This window comes from Herpailurus yagouaroundi, unplaced genomic scaffold (assembly GCF_014898765.1).
Source record: "Herpailurus yagouaroundi ecotype Mexico unplaced genomic scaffold, PumYag 100, whole genome shotgun sequence".
NCBI classification, from domain to species: Eukaryota; Metazoa; Chordata; class Mammalia; order Carnivora; family Felidae; genus Herpailurus; species Herpailurus yagouaroundi.
Genome location: NW_024412391.1, coordinates 36,041,676 through 36,064,736, shown reverse-complemented (window position 1 = coordinate 36,064,736; position 23,061 = coordinate 36,041,676). Strand labels below are relative to the sequence as shown.

At 41.3% G+C, this 23,061-nt stretch overlaps 1 protein-coding gene and 1 long non-coding RNA gene across 5 annotated transcripts in view; one reads left to right on the top strand and one right to left on the bottom strand.

Moving 5' to 3' along the window:
* The window catches only part of AOAH (acyloxyacyl hydrolase), a 168,582-nt gene that overhangs the window by 70,701 nt on the left and 74,820 nt on the right, over positions 1–23,061 (bottom strand). For all 3 annotated transcript variants that reach the window (XM_040472239.1, XM_040472238.1, XM_040472240.1), the window contains exon 12: positions 21,711–21,805. In XM_040472239.1, the coding sequence (XP_040328173.1) occupies positions 21,711–21,805 (95 nt within the window). The remainder of the gene's footprint in view (positions 1–21,710; positions 21,806–23,061) is intronic.
* Positions 1,124–12,007, top strand: LOC121028486 (uncharacterized). 2 transcript variants are annotated; one of them, XR_005789249.1, is made up of 4 exons: positions 1,124–1,564; positions 3,178–3,307; positions 10,618–11,683; positions 11,869–12,007. It is a non-coding gene; the product is annotated as an uncharacterized LOC121028486 (long non-coding RNA). The 2 variants fall into 2 exon arrangements; XR_005789248.1 differs by having other exon boundaries at positions 10,618–12,007.

Here is a 23,061-nt window from a genome sequence, read left to right as displayed (position 1 = left end):
AGCCCCCAGCAAGAATGCCTTCCCTGAGTTCAAAGCCATGTCCTCAGTCAATAAGATAGTGTCTCCTGACCTCCTTGGGAGTCTCAGGCACCTTTGGGAATCTGATTTTGGTTTCTTTCCTCACAAAGATGCACATATATTCAACACGGCCTATGATTTCAAGGGGTTCACATACCCCCTGTATCTCTTACACAGTCTCGGGTTCAAGAACTCCTGACACAGAGTGTTGACAAAACCAGGATTGATTTGAACCATGTTTCTATGGCTTGTGCAAAATCATAGAGAAAAAACATTGCCAGCTATGTCCCCTTATTATTCCTTTTATAAATGCCCTCTGGGATAAACCTCTACTCTGGTCTAATTTCTAGAAAAAGCTTATCTAGACTGATGTTTTCAGAATAGGGTTGCCAAATTTAGCAAATAAAAATAGAGGATGCCCAGTTAAATTTGAGTTTCAATACACAAAATGTATGGGGTGCCGTTGGTTAAGCATCTGACTTCAATTCAATTCATGATCTCACGGTTCATGGATTCTGGGCCCCATGTAGGGCTCTGTGCTGAAAGCCCAGAGCCTGGAGCCTGCTTCAGATTCTGTGTTGTCCCCTCTCTCTTTCTGCCATTCCCCTGCTCTGTCTCTCTGTCTCAAAAATAAATAGTCTTAAAAACAAAACCGGGGCGCCTGAGTGGCTCAGTCGGTTAAGCGTCCGACTTCAGCTCAGGTCACGATCCTGCGGTTTGTGAGTTTGAGCCCCGCGTGGGGCTCTGAGCTGACAGCGCGGAGCCTGGAGCCTGCTTCAGATTCTGTGTCTCCCTCTCTCTCTGCCCCTCCCCTGTTCACTCTCTGTCTCTTAATAATAAATAAACATTAAAAAAATTAAAACAAGCAAAAAAACCCCACAAAAAAACCCCAAAATGTGGTGTCTATATACAATGGAATATTATTCAGTCTTCAAGAAGAAGGAGATTTCTGACCCATGCTTAAAGATGGGTGAAACTTAAGGACATTATGCTAAGTGAAATAAACCAGTTTCATAAAAAGATAAATACTGTATAATTCCACTTATAGAAGATATTTAGAGCTGTCAAATTCATAGACACAGAAAGTAGAAAGGTGGTTGCCAGGGGCTGGGAGTGGATGTAGAATGAGGAGCTGCCATTTAATGGGTACAGAGTTGTAGTTTTGCAAGATGAAAAAGTGTCGGAGATTGGTTGCACAGCAACGTGATATACTTAACACTACTGAACTGTACAGTTAAAGGTGGGTAAGATTATAAATTTTATGTTGCAAGTATTTTATCACAATTAAAAAAAAATAGTACACAAAAGATTGAATTTCAGGTAAACAAAGAATAATTTTTGGCATAAGTGTGTCCTGTGCAATGTTTGGAACATGTTTACACTTAAAAAGTTGTTTGTTATGCATCTGAAGTTCAAATTTAACTGGGTGTCCTGTATTTTACCAGGGAATCTCAGTTTGGATACACACTCTGAAATCCAATGCTTCCTTTTTGCCCTGGCTGACAGGAAGCCTCAATGCCTGGTTGCAGGAAGCAGTTTATCTCAGGTACGTAATGTCTTCTCCTCCATGTGCCCTTGGGCTTCTCAACATTGAAAACCTATGCCTCCTTTGGATACACATGAAAACCTTGGGTCTTCCTTTAATGCTTATTTTAAAATGAAAAATAAACTAAGGATAATGTCTAAAGGCAAATCCTATCAAAGCAATTGTAGCACAGAATACAAGTTTTCAAATTGCATATGGCCCTTCCCCTGTTTGCTTCCTTAGTTATGATGTTACTTATGATGATCCTTATCCTGTCTCCTAAAGAGAACCTAAATGTGGAGGCTATGAGGGAAGGAAAAGCCACACTTCTCTCTCATTAACCACTTGAAAATGTATCATTATTATTTTTTCTGATTACAAAGTATACTTATTTGTTATAGAACTCAAATATATAATAATTTACAATAGAGAAAGTCTCTCATCACTTCCCCTTAAGAGATAATCATTGTGAGGTAACCACTGTTAACACCTTGTGAGCTACCTATCGACATCTATATCATATCTGTATCTATGCCTATATCTATCTATATCTATATCATCTATATCTATATCTATATCTATATCTATACCTAAAGCTATCTATAGATGAACATTATATATGTGTTCAGAATAGGGTTGCCAATGGTTATGAATCTACCATCATTCTTTAAACTTGGAAAAACTCAAAACTCAAGTAGTTTTCCTAGTGTCAGGGTGTGATGGTTCCTACCATCATATAGAGAATGAGTACTCAAAATAAAATAAAATTTATTTCTCAACTGTGGACTGTAATGGGTTGAATTGTGTCCTCCAAAAAGGCATGTGAAAGGCCTAACCCTCGACATTTCAGAATGTGACCTTATTTGTAATAGGGGGCCATTGCAGATGCAATTAGTTAAGATGAGGTCATACTGAAATAGGATGTGTCCCTAATGCACTATGACTGGTCTCTTCACAAGAAGAAGAAGAAGAGACACAGAGACACAGGGGCAAGACCATGTAATGATGGAGGCAGAAACTGGAGTCAAAGAACAAGTCAAGGAGCACCAAGGATCGCCAGTGATCACTGGAAGCTAGAAGAGAGGCATGGAACAGATTCTTTCTCAGATCTGTCAGAAGGAAACATCCTGCTGACACCTTGATCTCAGATTTTCAGCCTCCAGAACTGTGTGAACATTAAAGCCATTCAGTGTGTGATACTTTGTTGCAGTGGTCCAAGGAAACTATGGCATGGTCTGAACTGGACAATTTGCTTGCAGTTCTTATCATTCTTATTCAGAGGTCCAAGATACGACCTTCTACTGTGTTCATTTACTTCTCAAAATAAGTCATGTAACAAACAAATAAGTTCACACATAGCAGTTGTCCTGTGGTGCCTTGCCCTGTTTTCCTTGGCTCTGTGAACTTTCTCCTTCCACATGTCAATCCCAAGGACCCCATCCTTATTCTTATCCCAAGGGTGATTTTCAGCACAGTGGGGGCAGGAAGTGGAAGAGAGGTGACCGGAAAGGATGGCTTCTTGGGATTAACTATGCTGGTTAGCAACAAAATAATGTATTATCATTAATCATTATAATAATTATGTATTAATAAAATAATAATAATGTGTCAATTATGGTTTATCTCTATCTAAGGAGCAGAAACAGGCGATGGAAAAGAGGCTCCTGATGAATCTTGAAGCACCATGCAGTTCCAGTGACTGGCACTTTGTCACCCCTTAGCAGGAGGCACCCGCCACTTTCTGCTCAAAACGCCACCATTATTGTGAGTCAGATACTCTCTGCTTTGGTTTCTGTTCCTCCTGCCACTATAAATCAAGTGTCTTCTCTGTTGTTTTTTTTTTTTTAATCTTATTTTTTCCCTAGGTCTTTCTGTTTACAATGTGTGTTTGCTGTAGGATTTGAGAATATTCAATTCTTCCAGAGAAGACAAGAAAAGTAAACAGAATGGATGAAACTCATAAGACTTGTTAGGCAGAGATAGTGAATAAGCAGGTGGCTTGTGATATGTAGACAGAATACGTGAGCTGTGTTAAGTGAGTCAGTAGCCTATAGAGCATATTGAGAGTTAAAGGAACAATACAACACTCCCCAATACCACACACACTCTCTCTCTCTCTCTCCTTTTTCTCAGTCCTCTGCATCATGACAACCCCAGATTTGGGGAACTGGGCACGGAACTAGGCTTCTGATTTGGGATGGGCCTGCTCTCTCTTTCATAGGGAGTTAGACAGGAACCCTGCTGGCAGGGAGGTGTGCCTGATGCTCTCTGCAGCCTGGAGCAGTAACGGAGGGGATGGCAGTTCTGAAGCGTGCCAGCCAAGTTGGGAAAGGCTTTACTCTAAAAATGCAGAAGCTCTACTTCTGTGTCTGGCTCTACAAAGACAGTGAAACTCCACGGTTTGGATATGACACATTGGAAATGGGTTCCATAGTCTATCCAGGCCCATTCTCAGTCAGGGGTGGGTGATAAAGTGTTTATCTTCCCAGTGGGGGGGGGGGGGGGGAGAGAGCAGATGTTGAGAGAGAGTTAGGACAGAGGAGAAAATGGCCGGCAGCCTTGTCTTGGGTAGTGGGGTCTCTCAATTCAGTCTCTCTGGATCAATCCCTTCATCTCAAATATCTGGGAGAATCCTGGACTTCTTGCTGCTCTTGAAAAAAGCCCCAACCAGTCCTGGAATCATCCCCACCAGGATTTAAGCTGGAGCAGATGGCAGCTGATGCTGAATCACAGTGGGGACCAGGGTGGCTTTGTATCTCACAGCCGAAGTCCTGGAAAGCCCAGGAAGGTCAGCTGCATAGGTTTGTCCTGGTCACTCAATTAACCTTGAAATAGCATGCATTTGTGCTTTCCTGGTTAAATGTTTCAGACTTCATTTATGGTGTTCTGGTGAAGTTTTACTATTCTTGGCTGTGCAAAACCAGGGGCTTTACCTTTGTGTCAGTTTTGGTATCTCCGATGGCTGTAGAATATTACTCTCCTTAACAGTAATGTTGGGAGGGTCAAAGGACAGTGAGGGGAGCAGCTTGACAAGTAGAAGCCCCACACTGTGTAAAGAATCATGTTTGGGTGGATTATATAGTGTCCCTTCCAAGTGGATTGTCCCAGGTTTAAGAGGAATGAATTTTATTGCAGATAATAGAAAACATTTGAGCAGACAAATAGAAGCCCCAACATACTTTTTCTTCCTTAGTAAATTTGGTAGATAAAAATGAGAAGTAATGGCCATTAATAGCAAAGGTTTTATAGACCCTAGCAAAAAGAGAATGTTTAAGTCATATCACATTAAACACTAAAAGCCTTATTCACGCAACATTATACCCAAGATATTTCAGGCAGGAAAGATGCAAATTAGGATCTCCCTCATCAACTCCTGCTTATTCCTCTTGAGCATTTATGTTCCCAGAAAACTTGTCTTAAATGTACCTTAAATGTACATATGTAGAAAGACTTAATGTTTACCAAGAAAAATTTCCCAAATTTGTAAAGAGCATCAGAAACTCAATGAGTGATAAGTCAACTGCCTCATTGCTTCAGATTTTCTTCTGATTTTATCAATGATACACAATGTTTTATGTCATAATTGACATGTATATACCATTTTTGTGTAATATTTTAACATTACTCGTGTGTGTGTGTGTGTGTGTGTGTGTGTATTTCCATGAATTGACAAAGCCCACTGGTTCTCATTTTTAATGCATATTCAGTAAATATAAAACTTTGGATTTGGGAATATTTTAAGCCCTAACTTCAATAAGCAACTTATATTTGGGTTTCTTAAAACCATATGAAGTGACAGAGAATAATGGCATCAACCAGAAGTTCATTTGGGTCTGCCAGTCTTCCAATGATAAAGGGAATATTCTTGGAGCCTTTATTTCACTGTTTCCATTTGAGCCCTCTCTATCCGACAGTGCCATGGACAAATTGTACAGTGTATTCCCTTCTATAGTACTGTTAACTGGGTTAGATCTAAGTTGTTTATTTTCAAATAATACAAAGTCACTTGGAGGAATCTGTAGCTAACTTCTGTTGGAAAAAGATATGAAAAATATCATAAGTTAAATAAGTTTTTTTTAATTTATTTATCAGGAACTAAACTCTCAAAGCAGACAGGTTTTGTTGTTTTACTCAAAGAGGAAAATAGCTCTTAGGTTGGTCTTTTGATAATGGAGCAAGAATCTCAAGGCCTAGGAATCAGAGATCGCTGTTTAGCTTTGGGACCACGAGCCTCCCACTCGGTCTGCCACTATTTCATCTATCCTGCAGGTGGCCTAGATGAGGCTGTCCTCCTGCTTTATGCCTTTTTCCCCCTCCTTTGAAAAAATTTTAAATTTACTTATTTAAATTCAAGTTAATTAACATACAGTGTCATCTTGGCTTCAGGAGTAGATCCCAGTAATGCATCTCTCACAGATGACAGCCAGTGCTCATTCAACAAGTGCCCTCCTAAATGCCCATCTCCTACTTAGCCCATCCCCCCCCCCACCTCCCCTCCAGCAACTCCCAGTTTGTTCTCTGTATTTAAGAGTCTCTTACAGTTTGCTTCCCTCTTGGTTTTTCTTATTTTTCCTTCTCTTCCTCTATGTTCATCTGTTGTATTTCTACACCTTTCAATCTCACAGGCCTGGTCTATGACCTCCTGCCTTCTCAGGCCACTGTCTGGGACTCAGTCTCATCATCCGCCCCCCCCCCCCCCTCCTATCTCCCGCCACTACCTTAGTGCATTTCCTTATAGAAATACCAAGTCATGAAACTTCAAGGGCCCTCCTTGTCCTTCGCACAAACTTTCTTGCTCTGGTCCCTTTCCTTTAGGCTTTGATATGTGAATAAATCCTACAAATGAATGTATATTCCTTCATGATGCTTGAATGTGCTACATTTCCCAGGTAACTGTGTTTTAGGCCAGAGGAGAGAAAGGACTAATAATGAATTCCCCCTATGTGCCAGGCACTGAGACGGGAAACTTGTACACACTGTGTAACTTCATCAAACAACTCTGTGAGGCAGGGGCTAGTCTTCTTCTTCCTTCCTTCCTCGGTCCCTTCCGCAAACACTGTTTGAGCAACTACCGTGTCTCAGATGCTGGATACTACCTTTTAGAAAAGGAACAAGCATCCAAGCCTCAGATAAACAGCAGTAAATTAAATGAGCACGCCTCAACCTACTTGGAGATACTAGAAAAAGCCCATTTTATGGTGGCACCTCTTGTCACTGGTCCCGGGCCACAGAGGACTCTGTATTTTCTGTGCAGAGACTGGGCCATGTGGGACTCAGGAAAACTGTGGCAAACAGAACTCAGGGAGTTTGGGTGACTTGCCAAGGTCACAGAGCTGGTACGTAGTGGGGCTCGGATTTGAACACAGGTGCTGGTGGGATTAGGAAGGGAGAGGCTTGGAGCAGGCCAGAAGAACCTCAGCTTTCAGTAACCCCTTGTATCTGGTCCTTGCTTTCCCCCTAAGATGCCAAATCTCATGGAATCACAAACTTGGCTAAGCTGGATTGGCTAGTTGTTGAAAATGAGGCTTCCTGGGTGTCTACTGAGAGGATGGTCTCTCAGATACTACTTTGGGTAAAAGGTCCAGAAATCTACAGATAATCCAGGAGTGGCTGCCATCTTTCCCTCTCTGTTTCTCTTATGTGGAAGCCAAGCATACCTTATGAAGAGTACAGAAGAGTACAGAATATTTTTGGGATACATACTGAAATGATATGTGAGCCTACACAGACACATACATACACACCCCACTCACATATTCTCAGGGTCTGTTCTGTCCTCACATCTGCTGGGGAAAGGCAGACTCAGAGAACCACTACCAATCTGGAGGTTTATCTTCCAGTGCAGCTGGCAGATGAAGGTCTGGGAGAGCAGGGGAAGTATATTTCCTCTGGTTTCTGCCTCTCAATCTCAGACTTTACTCAGTCAGGCAGCATCATTCACATAAGCTAATACTTTGATATAGACAATTTCAAGAATGTAATTAAACTCTGAGTTTGATTCATAAACCTTAGAATCCTGTATGCAGTGAAACGAGTCTCCTATTGAGGTCCTGGTGGCCCTATAATTCATTAAACATAGAGAGAGAGAGAGAGAGAGAGAGAGAGAGAGAGAGAGAGAGAGAGAGAGAGAGAGAAGAGAGGAGAGAGACAGGGAGAGAGAGAGAGAGAAACACATCAAATGCCATCCTGTGCTAGGCACTCTGTTTACCACTGCACCAAGCAGTAGTAAGTTCCTCCTTTGTGGAGCTCACAGTCTAGAAAATAAACATTTCCCAGCTGGGTACCTTGAAGACTTTCTTTAACTCTTCTGTATCTCAGTTTCTTTGTCTATATGATGGTCTAATAACAGCACCCATCTCATCGGGTGGTCTGAAAAGATAATCCATTTAGAATTATAAGTGTTCAATGAAAGTTAGCTCTTAGTGGTAGTGATAGGGAAGTCCAGAGTGATAGAAAGGACAACTGTCTCATATGTGGGGGTTTGAAAAGGAATCTTGTAAGAAATGTTATCCCATGTGAATCCTGTGAGGTTACTGAGAGGGAGCCAGACAAAAAGGGGCAGGGGAAAGAGTTTAAGCACTGGCAATAACATATACAAAATTCCACAGCTGAATCCATCCTATTACATACAAGGAAGACCAACAAACTCTGCCTGTAACAAACCCAAGGAGCATATATGCCAGTTCTCTATTGCTCTATCTATTGTTATGACCAGTAACAACTGCTCAGCTCCTGGGATGATACCTATTGAAGGCACATTTAAACTTTAGCAAGAGCTAAATAAGTAGTTTTCAGGTAAAAAACGTATAGCATTTCATCTTTGACCCTATGCCAGTCCAAAGCCTTATGGGGCAGTGAAGAAAGTCAAATAAAGATTTCTAGCAAAATGTGACCAGTAGATATAAAGAGGACAGAATGGCAGGCAACAATCTTTCATCATTTTGCCAGAATATAGCTCTTTTTATTTATCTATTTTTTCACCTTGTCAGCTCCTCTTAGTCTCTTTCATTCCCCTTTTCTTTTATTTATTATTTAAGGTCTAACCCCATCATTTATTTATTCGATGAATGAGTTGAGGGATGCATTTATCTAATCGCCCCACACCAAATGAAAATGCATTGTGCAGTTGGATTTCTTCCACAAAATTCAAGTCCTTCCATCATTATTTCTAGAGTGATTGAAGAACTGTATCCAAATTCATAAAGTGTCCTGCTGCTATGCAGAAAAAATCACAACCTTTTCTTTCATGGAGCCAGTGGAACACATTTTTTCACAAACAGAAAAAATAACTATTCTAAGGGCCAGGAACAGGCAACAAGGCACGCATATCATAAAATTTCACTCTTCAGATACCTTCATTTGTAAAGGTTTGGTCATTTTTTTGAAGCATTCAAGCTGCTATTTGTCTGGGGTGGGGTAGTTTTCATTTTTTGAGAGGTAACATCAAACATTAGACTCTAGAAGCCCAAAGTCCACAGCCAAGCTACAGGGGAAGCCATCACGGGGGCACCTAATGACCAGGCCAGAACTGGGCTGTCACTCCCCACTATCTAGCGCATCAAAAATGATCTCATTTTCTTCCTCTCCCCTCTTCCACCTTATGCCAAGAAGCTATCACAAAACCTCGCTGATTCTATCCTTCCAACTTGCACATGTGATGGTCCTGGGTTACTGCCACAGCCTCTGGCCAGGGTCCCTGCCTTCTCACACCCCCCCTACCATCTTCAGCAGTCTATTCTAGAATCTTGTTGGGGAGCTTTGTTAAGATATGGATCCTGTTTGGGTAGATTTGTGGTGGGGTCTTAGAATTTATTTTTAATAAGTGCCCTAAATGGCTGTAGTGACTGGCCCGGTTTGGGAAACACTGCTCTTTGGGCTACAGTAGCTATTCAAAGTCATCCTCCACATGGCACCACCCACTGCCCCAACTTCTTCTCACATCCCACTCAACTACCTGTGGGCCACTCAGACCTTCAGGCCTGTCACAAGCTCTTCTTCCTACTCTGCGGTCTTTACTTATCAATTGCTACTCATTGGTCAAGCATTAGCTAAATCCTGACTTCTTTGGCCCTCCTTCCTTTGTGAGGTGCTCTTCTCACTCTCATCACACCCTGTGCATGCTTAGCTAATTACACCTAACATGCCAGCACTAGGGTGGAGTAGGCCAACTTTTTAGTATAAAGGGGCTTTGGTCTCTGTTGTGACTACTCAGTTCTGCCATTGTAGTGGAAAAGCAGCCACTGACAATATGTAAATGGACGTGCATGTTGTGTTTCATTGAAACTTTATTTACCAAAAAAAGGGAGGGGCCACATTAGGTTCAAGGGTCATAGTTTGCTGACTTCTGCTCTAGGCTCCAATGTATTCAGTTTGTGTCTGGGATCCATGTTTAACTGCATTATCTTGGGTAAGTTAGTTATCCTAAGTCTTCATTTCTTCATCTATAAAACACACATAATAATGGGGTCATTTCAGTGCTTTTTTTTTTTTTTTTAGAGAGAGAGAGACAGAGTGCCAGCATGGGAGTGGGGTGGTGGTGGGCAAGAGAGAGAGAGAGAGAGAGACAGAGAGAGAGAATCTTAAGCAGCCTCCATGCTGATGTAGGGCTTGATCCCACAACCCTGGAATCATAACCTGAGCTGAAATCAAAAGTCAGACACTTATCTGACTAAGCTGCCCAGGGGTCCCTCATTTCAGTATTAAATGAGATAATACTAAGTACAATGCCTGGCATTTGGTAAACATATGGTAATATTTGCTTAATGTAATTATTATAATTGTGAGTTTATCTATCTTTCCAACTAGACTTTAAGCTCCTTGAGGTTAGAGCCGGCTTTTCACGTCTATGGCCTGAGTTGTTCACCCTTATCTATTTTCTGTGCCTTTAATAATAGAACTCCCACAGTGTTAGCTGGGCACATGGCTGTACTTCCCAGCCTCGGTTACAGCCTAGTGTGAGCATGTGACTGAGTTCTGGACAATGAGGTGTGTGAGAGAGTAACACGTGCCACCTCTGTGTCAAATACTTCCAGAGGATGTGTGTGTCCTCACTTAGTCCTTTTTCCTTCCTACAGGAGGGAGGTGAACAAAGCAGGAGCAGCCACTGTGAACCCAGAGGTGGAAGCTGCATGTTGAGGATGGCCAAACTATCCTGCCAGCCCTGGACTGCTTCCCTCTGGATTATTATATGAAAGGAGACCACATTTTCATCTTAAGTCACTTAATTTGGCGATTCTTTGTTACAGCAGCTGAACCTGTACCCTGCTTGATTAATTACTAGTCTTTTAAGAAGGGCTGACCCACCTGCTATTCTTTCTGGCTCTCAAATATGTTACCAACATGCAAACATGAACTTTTTGCTCCTTATTGATCTATTTTTGCTCAGGGTCTTTATCAATCAGTCTTTAAATTATTGGCTCAGTGTTGCTGTCCTCAATTTCTCTCCCTGGAATCTTTGGACCTTCTCTTTCAGAATGCTCCCCTTGGTTTTCTTCTAGGAATTATGGCTTAGCCAATATGACCAATCTGTGAGCCATTGCCTTGAATAGAAAATCCCTAGGAAATAACTCAGAAGCCAGGCATTTGGCTAGGCTGGGTGATCTCCATTCTTTTTACCCCAAGGAATGGCATGGAGGGAATTAGCTGAATGAACTAATGAATGACTGGAGTGTAGCAATCAATTCCAGTCATCCAAAATTATTTCTAAATGCCAGGGTTTTCCTCTTTCCACATCCCAACTGATTCAAGACTCTAAATGTTTTTCCTATGATGAGTCAGTTTCATGAGACCCAGTTTATGGTTGAGGAACTTGAGGGAGAGCAAAGCAAAGTGGTAAATATAATTAACTAGGGGGCAAGAAATTACATCTAGTCTTCGTAGCACGCTGGATCACACAGGTGTTTACCGACTCATGCTGCCTCTCTCTGAGCAAATCTCCATCTAATGTGCCGGGAGAGCAGGCATATGGGCTGAGTAATTATAAATGCCTTTCAGAAGTACGGTGCTTAAAATAATTTCCTCTTATAGTTTTTCATAACACCGGGTGTTTGTCTTTTTAATTCTTGCAGAAGGCAGTGAGGGCTAAGATCACAAATGTTTTCAGAAGAATGAGCCTGCAACAGCATCCTACTTTGCTGGCAGGTAAGAGCCCCAATCGCTCACCTTGAGTGGGAAGAAAAGGGCATTACATTGATCCGGCCTCAAGGCAAGAGCCCGTCTGGCCTGTGCCCGTGGACAGAGAATGGGAATAGAACATTCTGTCTCTTGTGGCCTGATAGCTGCTGGAGAAAAGGATTCACCATGGTGAATACAACTCTCTTTTTCAGGCAGAATAAATGAAGTGTAACTAGAATTGAGGCTTCTCTTCTCACTGCTTAGCATCTTTAATCTACTAGCCAGCAAGATGTCTGAGGAGCAGAAAATATAATTTTGTCCAATTTTACTGAACTACAGTCTTTCCTCATCTTGAAAAAATAATAATAATAAAGTACTCTAATTCTTAAGTATTTCTGGAGTCGACATGAATCTAGCCGAGGTAGAATTTCCATATTTTATGTGCACCATGAAAATCAGCCTTTATGCTTAATGGAAGCTTTGGGCTCACTGTTAAATCCAGAGAGCAGGAAGCAGGGCAGGTTAGGGAGAGTCAGGGTGAGAGCTTTGATACTTGCCTGTGCGGTCTGTGGGCTAATAAAGGTCAACCAAACTTGATCTACACACTCATCTCAAAGAGTCCAATGAAGCACATGTGGGCTTGAAAGACTGGAGCCGCTTTGCTCTTGGGTGAATATGCATTTTCTGCAGCCAGATTAAGGATTCATTTTGTCCTTGACACAGCACGAAATTCAATCTGCGCCTACTTACCCTACAGACAACAGCCTGCCGGGGGTCGTGCTAAGATTTTATAATAGTACAGGCAACAGCCTTCGCTAGCAACATAAACATTTGGGAAATTGTATTTCAGAATCTCTTCTCCCTCCTCTTTCCCCCAGCCCCAACCCGTCATGCAATTCTGGTTCAGTGAAATGCAGCATTTAATATTTTGGAAATAATCTTCGAACAGATGGGGAAGAGGCAGGAGGGCAGCATCTAATGCTGGCCTTGATGATCTCTCTGCCTCCCTTCCGTTCTCAACAAAACATCTCAAGCAGTGAATGTTTTTCCTTTGAAGGAAAAAAAAAAAAGCACGAAAGTGTTTTCAAATCCACTCGTTTTTCTTTGCAATCTTTCTAAGTTGAGATCTTTCCCGTGGCACGGGAAGCTGATTCTGGATCTGACTACTAGGAGACCTCGGAGAGAAGCTAGGGTTGTTTAAGGAGGGAGGAGGGGAAAAACCAGCTTTCTGCCCTCAGCCGAATGAGGCTCAGAACCTTTGTTTCTGCGGAACCAGTAGGGTGATTCTTCACACTCTCTTTATTGAACTACAAATATCTTTCCAGATGAACACACTCCTAATCTAATTAGCTGTAAACAGGCCTCTCGGGTGCCACACTGCTTAACTAGAGGATGGCAAGAAGGGCGGAGAAGAAGAGGCTGTGGCAGGAAAGATACCCACCACTGTGGATTCCTTTCCATAGGCACAGTTGGGATGGGGTGATGTATTTGCAGCAGTGTTTTCTGCTTTTAGGGAAGCAAAGGCAAAGAAATGTTGAAGTCTCATAAAGGGCAGAATTATGAAACAATGAGTAATTGGGTTTCTACAGCACTTCCCTCTCTTTCCAGATGATATGATGTATTCCTTGGCACAGGAGAGAAAGCCAGGGCACCAATAACATGGGGTCCTGAAGGGTTTTGGTTGATGGTACCTATTCCCACTGTCGAACCCTGAGTGAGGACACACAGCTGGGTGTATGCCACAGTTCCTTACCCGAGGAACCTTGAGATTCAAGCATCAGTCACACGCCTTCCTCTAGCTTCTGGTAAAATCCCATCTTCCTTTTTGTTCCCTAGCCTTGGTGTCAGCAATGATTAATCTCTTCAGAAACTGCCTTTGAGTTCTAATACCTATGTAATCAGTTGTGTGTATGAAATGCAACTCCAGTGTAGCCAGTCTCCTGTATTAAATCCCTTCGGTTGGAATGCTTTTATTTTCCTGATTGGTCCCTGCTAAATGTTGACTCTGACCCTGACTAGAAACCCAAGGCTCCATCTGCTGAATTAGCCAAAAGTTTGGGGGCTCTCTTCCTTTGTGGTGACATTACTAAAAGACTGTCAAATAGTTAGACCCATGGGCAGAGGGTGCATTCTCAGTGGAAACTCTCATGGGGAATCTCACACATTCTAATATGCTCTGGAAATCTTGGGTTGAGAGGCTAGTCCACACTATGCTGAAGGATTCCCATTTTACCCTAAAACGTTTTATCTTAGAGTACCTCTTTCCTGGCATTTATAGATGTAAAGAATTTGGAAAACCACTGCAGTACTCCACAACCACATCTTTCTTTTGTAAATCCTCAAAATTTGGACATTAGAAGCAGGAGGAAAACTGTGACAATGGTTCTCAAAATACGGTCTGGGGGGATCACTGGGGACCTTTGAGACCCTCACCAGGAGTTCATGAGCACACTATTTTCATCATAATACTGAGACTTGATTTGCCTTTTTCACTTTCACTTCTATTTCACTCATGAGGGTACAGGGTAGTTTTCAAGAGGCTACACCCATATATATTAAAACAGATTGAAGAGGGAAGCAGATATAGGGATCCAGCTGTCTATAGGCAGATATCAAAGAGATTCACAAAAATGGGAAAGAAAACTACTCTTCTAACTTATTTTGTTGTTTGTTTTGGAAAATAAAGTTATGTCATAAAAATATGCCATTTATATTGATGTATTTCTTATTGTTATTGTCAAATGAATTAATGAATAATTCATGGCTGAGCCTTCTGACCGCAGAGGGTGGTGGGCAGAGGGAGAAGAGGTACAATCAGATATGATTCTTCTGGCTGGGCAGATGTCCAAAGCTGGCTCCCTATAACAAGGGCTCTGAGAGGCCCTGCTGGGAACATGGGACTAACCTCCCAGGCAGCTAGTGCATTCTCCTAACCCCATCTAGTCTTTTAGGTTTCATGCTCCAGGCCCTGATCATCTGGAGGTTACCCTCCACAGTGAAGTCATCCGCAGGCGATCTTCTCCAGGATTTTTAATGATCCAGGCTGGCTCTCCCTTCCTGGGGTCCACATCCTTGCCCCAGGACACATACTCTTTCTATCCTGTTGCCTCAGTCACCATGCTTACATTATTCACGAGAGTGTCAGACACCAGCCCCTGTGACCCCAGTCTCTGGAGACAGCTATCTGAGTCTGCTAGTGGTCACCTACACTGAGGGGAAAACGTGTTCACCCTTCTCCCAAGGGGAGAGCTGAGCTCCACTGCCATGCTGATGCCAGCCATTCCCTGCCTCAACTCATAGACCTCCGAGGTTGGGCCTTAAGCTACAGGTTGCAGAAATGATTTTCACTCCCTTCTTTTGTATGTCCTGTGGAAAGTGGGAATAGTTGGGGCCTCAGTTGAAACTTAGGTAGAAATAAATAGCCCAGTTTTTAATATCCTATTATAAAACTATCCCAAATTTCTGATGAGATAGTCATCATTATTTATATTTTTTAGATGAGGAAATTAATTTCAGAAAGGATAAGTGGCTAAGCTAGGACTCGAACTCAGATCTGATTCAAGGTCCAAAATTACTTTAAATAGAGATAACTTAGGGGCTGGAAATGCCCCTCTGGGCACTTGCTCTTGACTCAAGGTGTCAGTTTCATACATGGCTCTCATGCTATCAGTTGGGTGGCCATACATCCCAATTTGTCTGGACCAATCTAGGTCAATGCCCATTGTCCTCATATAATTATCAGTCATGATCCCTCTTCTCTCAGGTTTGGACAACAAATTACAAGTTCACCATAACCATTAGGGGTTGGGGGTATGGTGCAGAAGAACCAGAGGCACCAGAAATTTCTTAGGGGGACAGACTCTTCCAGAAGAGTCTTCAAAAGCTGGCTTTGACCCTCTAGGGAAGATCTGCATTAGAGGGGTGAAGTCAGTGAGGCAGTCTTTCCAGATGCAGGGATGCCTGAACAGCCCTGAGTAAAGCCCAGCCAGCTGGGACACTGGCTCTGCAGGGTGGTCTCTTCAGGAGCTGGCTGTAAAGTCCACAGGGTGGGAAGGGTATGAGAAAAATACATGTCCACTGTTAATTCCAGATAACTTCTGCATTTGTCCTTTTCTTTTCTTCCCCATTGTACTCTTGTAGCTTAGGACACTTTCACTAGAAGATAAACAACTAGCTGGTCTCCTTTCCTGTTTTCCTCCCAATCCAATCCATCCTGCTACTGAAATCAGAGTGATTTTTCAAAAATTCAAATAAGACTGCTACTATTTCTCAGTTAAAAACCCTTTGGTGGCTTCCTATTGCCTTCAGGGTAAACTCTGAATTCCTTAATGTGGCTTCAAGGGCCTTTGAGATCTGGCTCTTATGCACCTTCCTAGACTCTTCTCGTACCTTCTCCACCTTGCTCCCACTTACCATCTAGTTCAGCCACACTAAACTTCCCAGAATGCTGAACCCTTTCACTTGTGAGCCTTTGCATGTGCTCTTTCTGCTGCTAGCACGCTCCTCGCTGCTAGGACCAAACTGTCTGAATTCCTTCTTTCCTTGGGTGTGGGGAGTGTGTATGCATCACAGCAGCTCTGGAATTTGCTGGTCTGCATTTCCCCCCAAGGCCTGAAGCCCTCTGAAGACCTGGTTCTTTCCATCTTCTTCACCTCTGTGTCATTAGCCCCTATCACACGGCTTGGCATACAGCAGGTCCCAGGTTAGTATTTGGTGACATTTTGTTTACTTGCCACAAGCATTAAAAGTCAAATAATCAGGGTGCCTGGGTAGCTCAGTCGGTTAAGTGTCCGACTCTTGATTTTGACTCAGGTCCTGGTCTCATAGTTCGTGAAATCAAGGCCAGCGTCACTATCAGTGCAGAGGGTGCTTGGAGTTCTCTCTCTCTCCCTGTCTTTCTCTGCCCCCCTCATCTCAAAATAAATAAATAAATTAAAAAAAATTCAAAAGCCAAACAATCAAAACACAAGACATCAGAACTCAACATACCTCATGGATGTCTGCTAGGCACAGTACTCATGCATACTCTGACTCCCTGTGCAAATGAGGAGGTTGTATAGATAATAGGTTTTAAAAATGAGAAGTTTTTTGGAGGGTGCCTGAGTGGCTCAGTTGGTTGAACATCTGACTTTAGCTCAGGTCATGATCTTGCAGTTTGTGGGTTTGAGCCCCGTGTCGGGCTCTGTGCTGACAGCTCAGAGCCTGGAGCCTGCTTCTAATTCTGTGTCTCCCTCCCTCTCTGCCCCTCCCCCCACTCACACTCTGTCTCTCCTTCTCTCTCTCTCTCAAAAATGAATAAATGTTAAAAAATTTTTTTTTAAAAATAAATAAAAATGAGCTTTTTTTTTTCTTTAAAAAGAAGTGTGATCCATAGTAGCCCAGAAATGAATCAACTCAATATCCAGTCATGAACAGATGGTTCAGTAGATTATGGCTTGTATACTGAAAAGGATACTATAGAACCCTGACAAATATAATGAATGTAAAGACTAAGTAGCAATGTAGGAAAATGATTATAATTAGTGCTAATTGAAAGAAATAACAACGGCCAATTGCATACTTGCTACTCTTGTGACTACATAATGTGTGTGTGTGTGTGTGTGTGTGTGTGTGTGTGTGTGTGTGTGTGTAGTGAGGGTGGAGTTCTGGGAAGGAGCGGAAAAATACTTCTAAATTTAAGATGGTGGGGATGTTTTTTTTTTAACCTCTCAAAATTGGTTCTAATATTGACTTTAAATCTTCTTTTTTTTACCCCAATAAGAATAATATTAAAAGAATACTTTTAAAAATCAATCTGATACTCCAAAGTGTTAAAATGGTTCTCTCTGGGTGGTAGAATTAAGGAGAATTTTAATGATTTCTTAATAATTTCTATATTTGCTTATTTTTCTCCATTGAATATTTAACATCTATAATTAGACAAAATCAATACTACAAATATTTACTTTCTTTTGTCTCTCTCTTTGGGAAGATATACCTGTTTCCCCATTATCTTGGGCATGGCCATGTGACTTGCTTTGACCACATTGATGGTGGACATGATGCAGCAAATGTATTTGCGTAGGGGGCCTTGCCCTCTTGCATTTCTGCCACTACCATGAAAAGAATATGTTCTGGATAGATTCTAGGAAAAACCAGGAAAAATGAGAGACACGTGGAATAGACCTAGACCCAATCTTTAGCTTGGATCCAAGACCAACAGAGTCTAAGTTAGGACAGCTGACTCTAGACAACCCACAGATGTGTGAGTGAGAAGAAATGTGGATTGTTGGAAGACATTGAGACTTGGGGTGGTTTGTACAGTATTATTTTGAGAAATAACATTTTGATAAATCTTCATTTTTAATGCTAACTTTCTAAGCAAAATCTCTTTTATTCTTGTCACATCTTCCATCATATAAAAGGCATTCCACAGAAGTGGCCCAGGCTTGGAATGACTGTGCTAAATTTTAGCTTGAAGAAGAATGTTAACCTAGGGAGAACTTCTAAGAACACTAGAACATCAGAGGCTTGATGACAAGGTGACAAAATGACACTAGAACTGTAGTGTTGTCCCTAGCTTCAACGCATTATCAACATATTGGTGAGATTCATGAATCCCAATACTATTATGCCCGATCTGTGTTCCACATCAGCTCTATGTTACTGTCATTCTCATGGTCGTTTCTCAACACTACTTATTTATTGCCAAAACGTAACAGGGGATGGGGTGGGAACTACAGGTTTCCCTGGCTATCCAAAAGCGGAGTGTTCCAAAAGCTCAAGTTAGGCCACATTGCTTTTCTCAAAGACCTACGTTAGTATGGTAACAGCTTTTTTTGTGAAAGTGAAAATTTTCTTTAGATTTCTTTTGCTTGGCAAGAAAAGGGGACTAATATAGGTCTTCTGTAAAGGCAAAAAGGCATAAAACAAACTTTCAGAAAGCATGGCATACCTATAACCTGAACCCCAACCAACAAATGCCGAGTTGCAGGATTTCAAATCAGTTTGTTGTCGCAAATCCCAGATTAAAAAATGTTACAATTCAAATCCCAATTGTCAGAACTCCAGGATGGGGCCAGCTGCTGGGCTTTTGAGAGTGATTTCTTTTAAAGTGGCTTCTCAGCGGGTCTTTCTCTTCCCCAGAAATTTAGCACACTGCAGAACGAGCTGCCAGTTCTGGTGAGAGTTTGTGAGAGGCCGTTCTTTCCGGGAGAAACCCAAGGTGAGAGGCACTGTTCACCTCAGCCTCCAGAGGCCTGGGTGTGGGGTAAGGAGGACAAGCACCAAAACATGGACCAGTTTGCTTAGCTGCCACCACTGCCCTGCATGAGTGCATGTCAATCTCCTTTTCATTTGGGTTGAATCTAACACAGAGCTCCAAAGCGTTTGCACAGCCCTCAGATCACTGAAGCCGCGTGGCCTTGCCTGAGATTGTTCCTACCATCATTTATAGAGTTTCTGATTATGTGGCTTGTTCAAGATGACAATGACAGGAAGTGATTCTTCCACCTGTTGGCTGTGTGGCCTTAGGCAGTCTACTCAACCTCTCTGAGTATCTGTCTGTACAGTGAAGTTATGTTCTAACAATACCTACCTCAGAGGGCTTTTACAAGTATTAATAAAGCAGTACTTTGGTGTTCTTTAGCTATTTGCTCAAAACAAAACACAACAATCCCCCAAATCTTGGATTACAATATTTGGTACATACAAAGTACAAATCCACTGAAGAAAAATAAGAAAAAAAGTTACCCAGTGTTCTACGATCCAAAGATACCAGTGTTAACATACCAATCTACGACCTTCTAATTATTTTCTGTTTTTTTATTTTTTATTTCTAAAAATTTTTTTCTCATGTTTGCTCTTAAAAGTAATTCTTTGATGAATACATGTATATAGATTCTTTGGCGAATGATCATTTTTAGAGGTAAATTTCCAAATATAGAATTAATGGTCCAAATCACAAATGTTTTAATATCACTTTCTATGTATTATGAAATTGCCTTTCAGAGAAGTTCTAGCAACATAAACACTGTTGGTGAATGAACATCTCCATTTCACTATATTTTTGGTGAAACTAGTCCTTTATCATTTTTTAATCTTTATCTGTTTAACAGATGATAAATGATATTCCATTGCTGTTTTAATTTGTCTTTCTTTTGTTATTTTTAAAGATGAAACTATTTTTCTTTTCTTTTTTTTCTTTTGCATGGATGTTTGTTTATTTATTTATTTATTTACATCCAAGTTAGTTAGCATATAGTGCAAAAATGAGTTCAGTAGATTTCTTAATGCCCCTTACCCATTTAGCTCATCCCTCTTCCCATAAGCCCTCCAGCAACCCTCTGTTTGTTCTCCACATTTAAGAGTCTTTTATGTTTCGTCCCCCTCCCTGTTTTTATATTATTTTTGCTTCCCTTCCCTTATGTTCATCTGTTCTGTATCTTAAATTCCTCATATGAGTGAAGTCAAATGATATTTGTCTTTCTCTGACTAATTTCACTTAGCATAATACCTTCTAGTTCCATCCACGTACTTGTAAATGGCAAGATTTCATTCTTTTTCATTGCCGAGTAATACTCCATTGAAATTATTTTTCTATTTAGTGGTTATATTCTTGATTATTAAAAAACAAAATTTATTATTTCCATGCAGGAACTGTTTGTTATTAGGGGGTTTAAATGTTGCCTTATATTTTATAAATTTGTCCTAGTTTTTCATTTGTCTTTTAATTTTATGGATTTTTTGACATTGCATACATTTGAAAATGTTATATAATGAAATCTAGTAATATCTGGAATGGTAATCTAGAATACTTCTTAAAATAATTTGTTTTTTCAGAAGGGCATATGTCTGTTGTTTTCTGAATCTTTGAAAAGCTGAGAATAAATTTCTGTGGCCCTCATGTAAGAACAAACAATATCTTGGCAGTTAGGGCCTTTTTCACACACAATCCTCAAAACATCATAGAAACCACTCCACTATTTTCTGAAGCTTAGAATTGAGAGGTAAGTCTGATGCCAAAAGGATTTTTCCTCCTACTGTGTACCCTGTTTGTTGTTGTTGCTTTGGGGCAGAATGATCACAAGATGTTTCTTTATATTTGGAATTAAAAAAGAAAAAACAAGACATGGTAAAGAGATGGTCTATTTGGTACTTTGGCCTGGTGCTCAGTGCAGGTTTGGGATTGAAGACAAGGATTCTCTCAACTCAGGAAAGTTATCTTTTATTATTTATTTTGTCACCACTTCCTCTCTGGCTGATGTGTTCTCTTTTTTGGGGTTCCTATTCGATCTCCAGAACCCATCCTGCATGCCTCTTTTCTGAGTTCCAGAGTTTGCCCAGCCGGTGGACTGGTTTGCCTATCTTACTTTTTGCATTGTCCAACTTGCTAGTCAGTGTTACCACTGGATTCTCACATCAGGTAATTACTGTTCTTTCTCCCAAAAGTAGTCTTTCCTGATCTCAAATTGCTCCTTTTTCATGTGTACAATCTTCTCTTGACTGTTGTTGAGAATCTGAATTTAATATTTTACAATGTCACTCTCTCTCCTATAGCAAGCTTTTTTTCAAAAGAGCACTCTTCTTTTGAGATCACGAGCATTTTTTTTTATATGTCCAGATGTTTCCCTGTCTGCTTATCTTTACAAAGGGAGGGCTTCTTCTGAGAAGAAGAGGTCAAGAAAGAATTTATAATTCCTGTAATTTAATTTCTCTGAATCAGAGTTTCAGGGTTCCAGGAGAGGAAAAAGGGAACCATGCCCAGAGATGGCCATATGACAAGGGCTTCCCCATTGTGCCGAAGTTTCCTTTCCACCTGGTGGGGCATCATCCCCCTTCTCTAATGGACAGGATAGTTCTTGTTATGAACCTGTGGTGACAATGCCCTCACATTTCTTATCACATTGTTTGAAATGAACTGAGCTGAAATGGCTGTGGATGTGCCTTTTATAGCAGATTTTGCTGAGGAGGGAAATTTGCACCTGTTTGGAGTTGGCATCCCATTTACAGAAAGCAAGGGGGAGCAAACACAAAGGCCAGCACATCCGGGATGATTACTGCCAAAATTACTTACCAAAGACATCTGTGAAGCTGTGATCCATTCGGGAGAGATGTGGAAATGAGCCCCTGCTGAGTCTCCTAGCAAAATGATTCCCCTGGGCTGTGAACCTGGGTGGGACAATTTATTTGCATTATTTATGCACTCGAGTAGTTTGAGCCTCCAGATTGGGTGGTTAGGAGACTAGATATCCTGGTGTGTATTTCATGCACAGAGCATCATAACAGTGATGCATTGCCGCTTTTCAAGTGTTGGGGAGTGAGGGAGATCGCATTTCGGAGCTGAATGAGATTTCTAGGCCATCAGAAATGCTAGCTAAGCTGTACAGATGCAGGTGTGTTTCCTAGCTCAGCATAAAACAAACTGCCGTGCAACATCACGAGTGAAGGATGGATGAATAAATAAATCAAAACTTTATCTGAACTCAGAAATACACCCTAAATTTTAGTTTTGGAAATTGCTCTCTTGAATTCTGTTATAATTCATTTGAAGAATTCCTCTTATCATGGAGCAATTTTGATTCTTCAAAAATGTTATGGTCTTTTAAAGCCCTTAATCCATGTACACAACAGCACTGGATGGACAATCCTGGCTGATTCATGGGAGATGAACATAAAAAGGTACCTGCGCAGGCCTATTTGGAGGTTAGGAATCACTGAATCTGCTTCTGAGGCCCATCTACACAATCCATTTACCCGTGGGTGATGCATGTACTCTTTTAAATCCCTAAGATGCTGAAAGAATCAACTGATGCCTCCCAGAGTCAGGGACGCCTCTCTCCCCTAGCTCCAAATCCCCCAAATCATGCTGGAGGACTGTCTAGCCTCATTTCAGTGGCTCCTTACCTTGGGCATCGGTGACAATTAGCTCTCGGACTGAATGCTGAGTGACTGAGCACCTGGACTGAGAAGGTCCAGGACATCCAGGAGGGCTTGGGATGTGGGGTGTCCAAGAGGCTTCCCACAGTGATCCCAGAGCCTCACATGAAGATCGTTCGCTTAGATCTGAGTTTGTTTATTTATTTATTAGTCATTTGTTCATTCATTGTTTATTCATCCAATAAACATTTCTCAACTGCAAACTATGCACTGAATCTTTACATTTTCTATTCCCTTTCTACCCCTCTGAGATTTTAAAGACAATTAGACTAAGTTGATTGAGGGCAAGGACTGTATCACATTTGCCCAGGAAAACTCAGAGCCAAGTATAGTATAGCCTTGGTACAGAATAGGAATAGGTATTCAGGAAATATATGTTGGATGAATGAATGAATGAATGAATGAATGAATGAACAAATGATTGAAATGCTTTTAAGTTTTACGGAAAAGCATTGCATAAACATAAAAAGTGGTGCTACCAGAGGGTA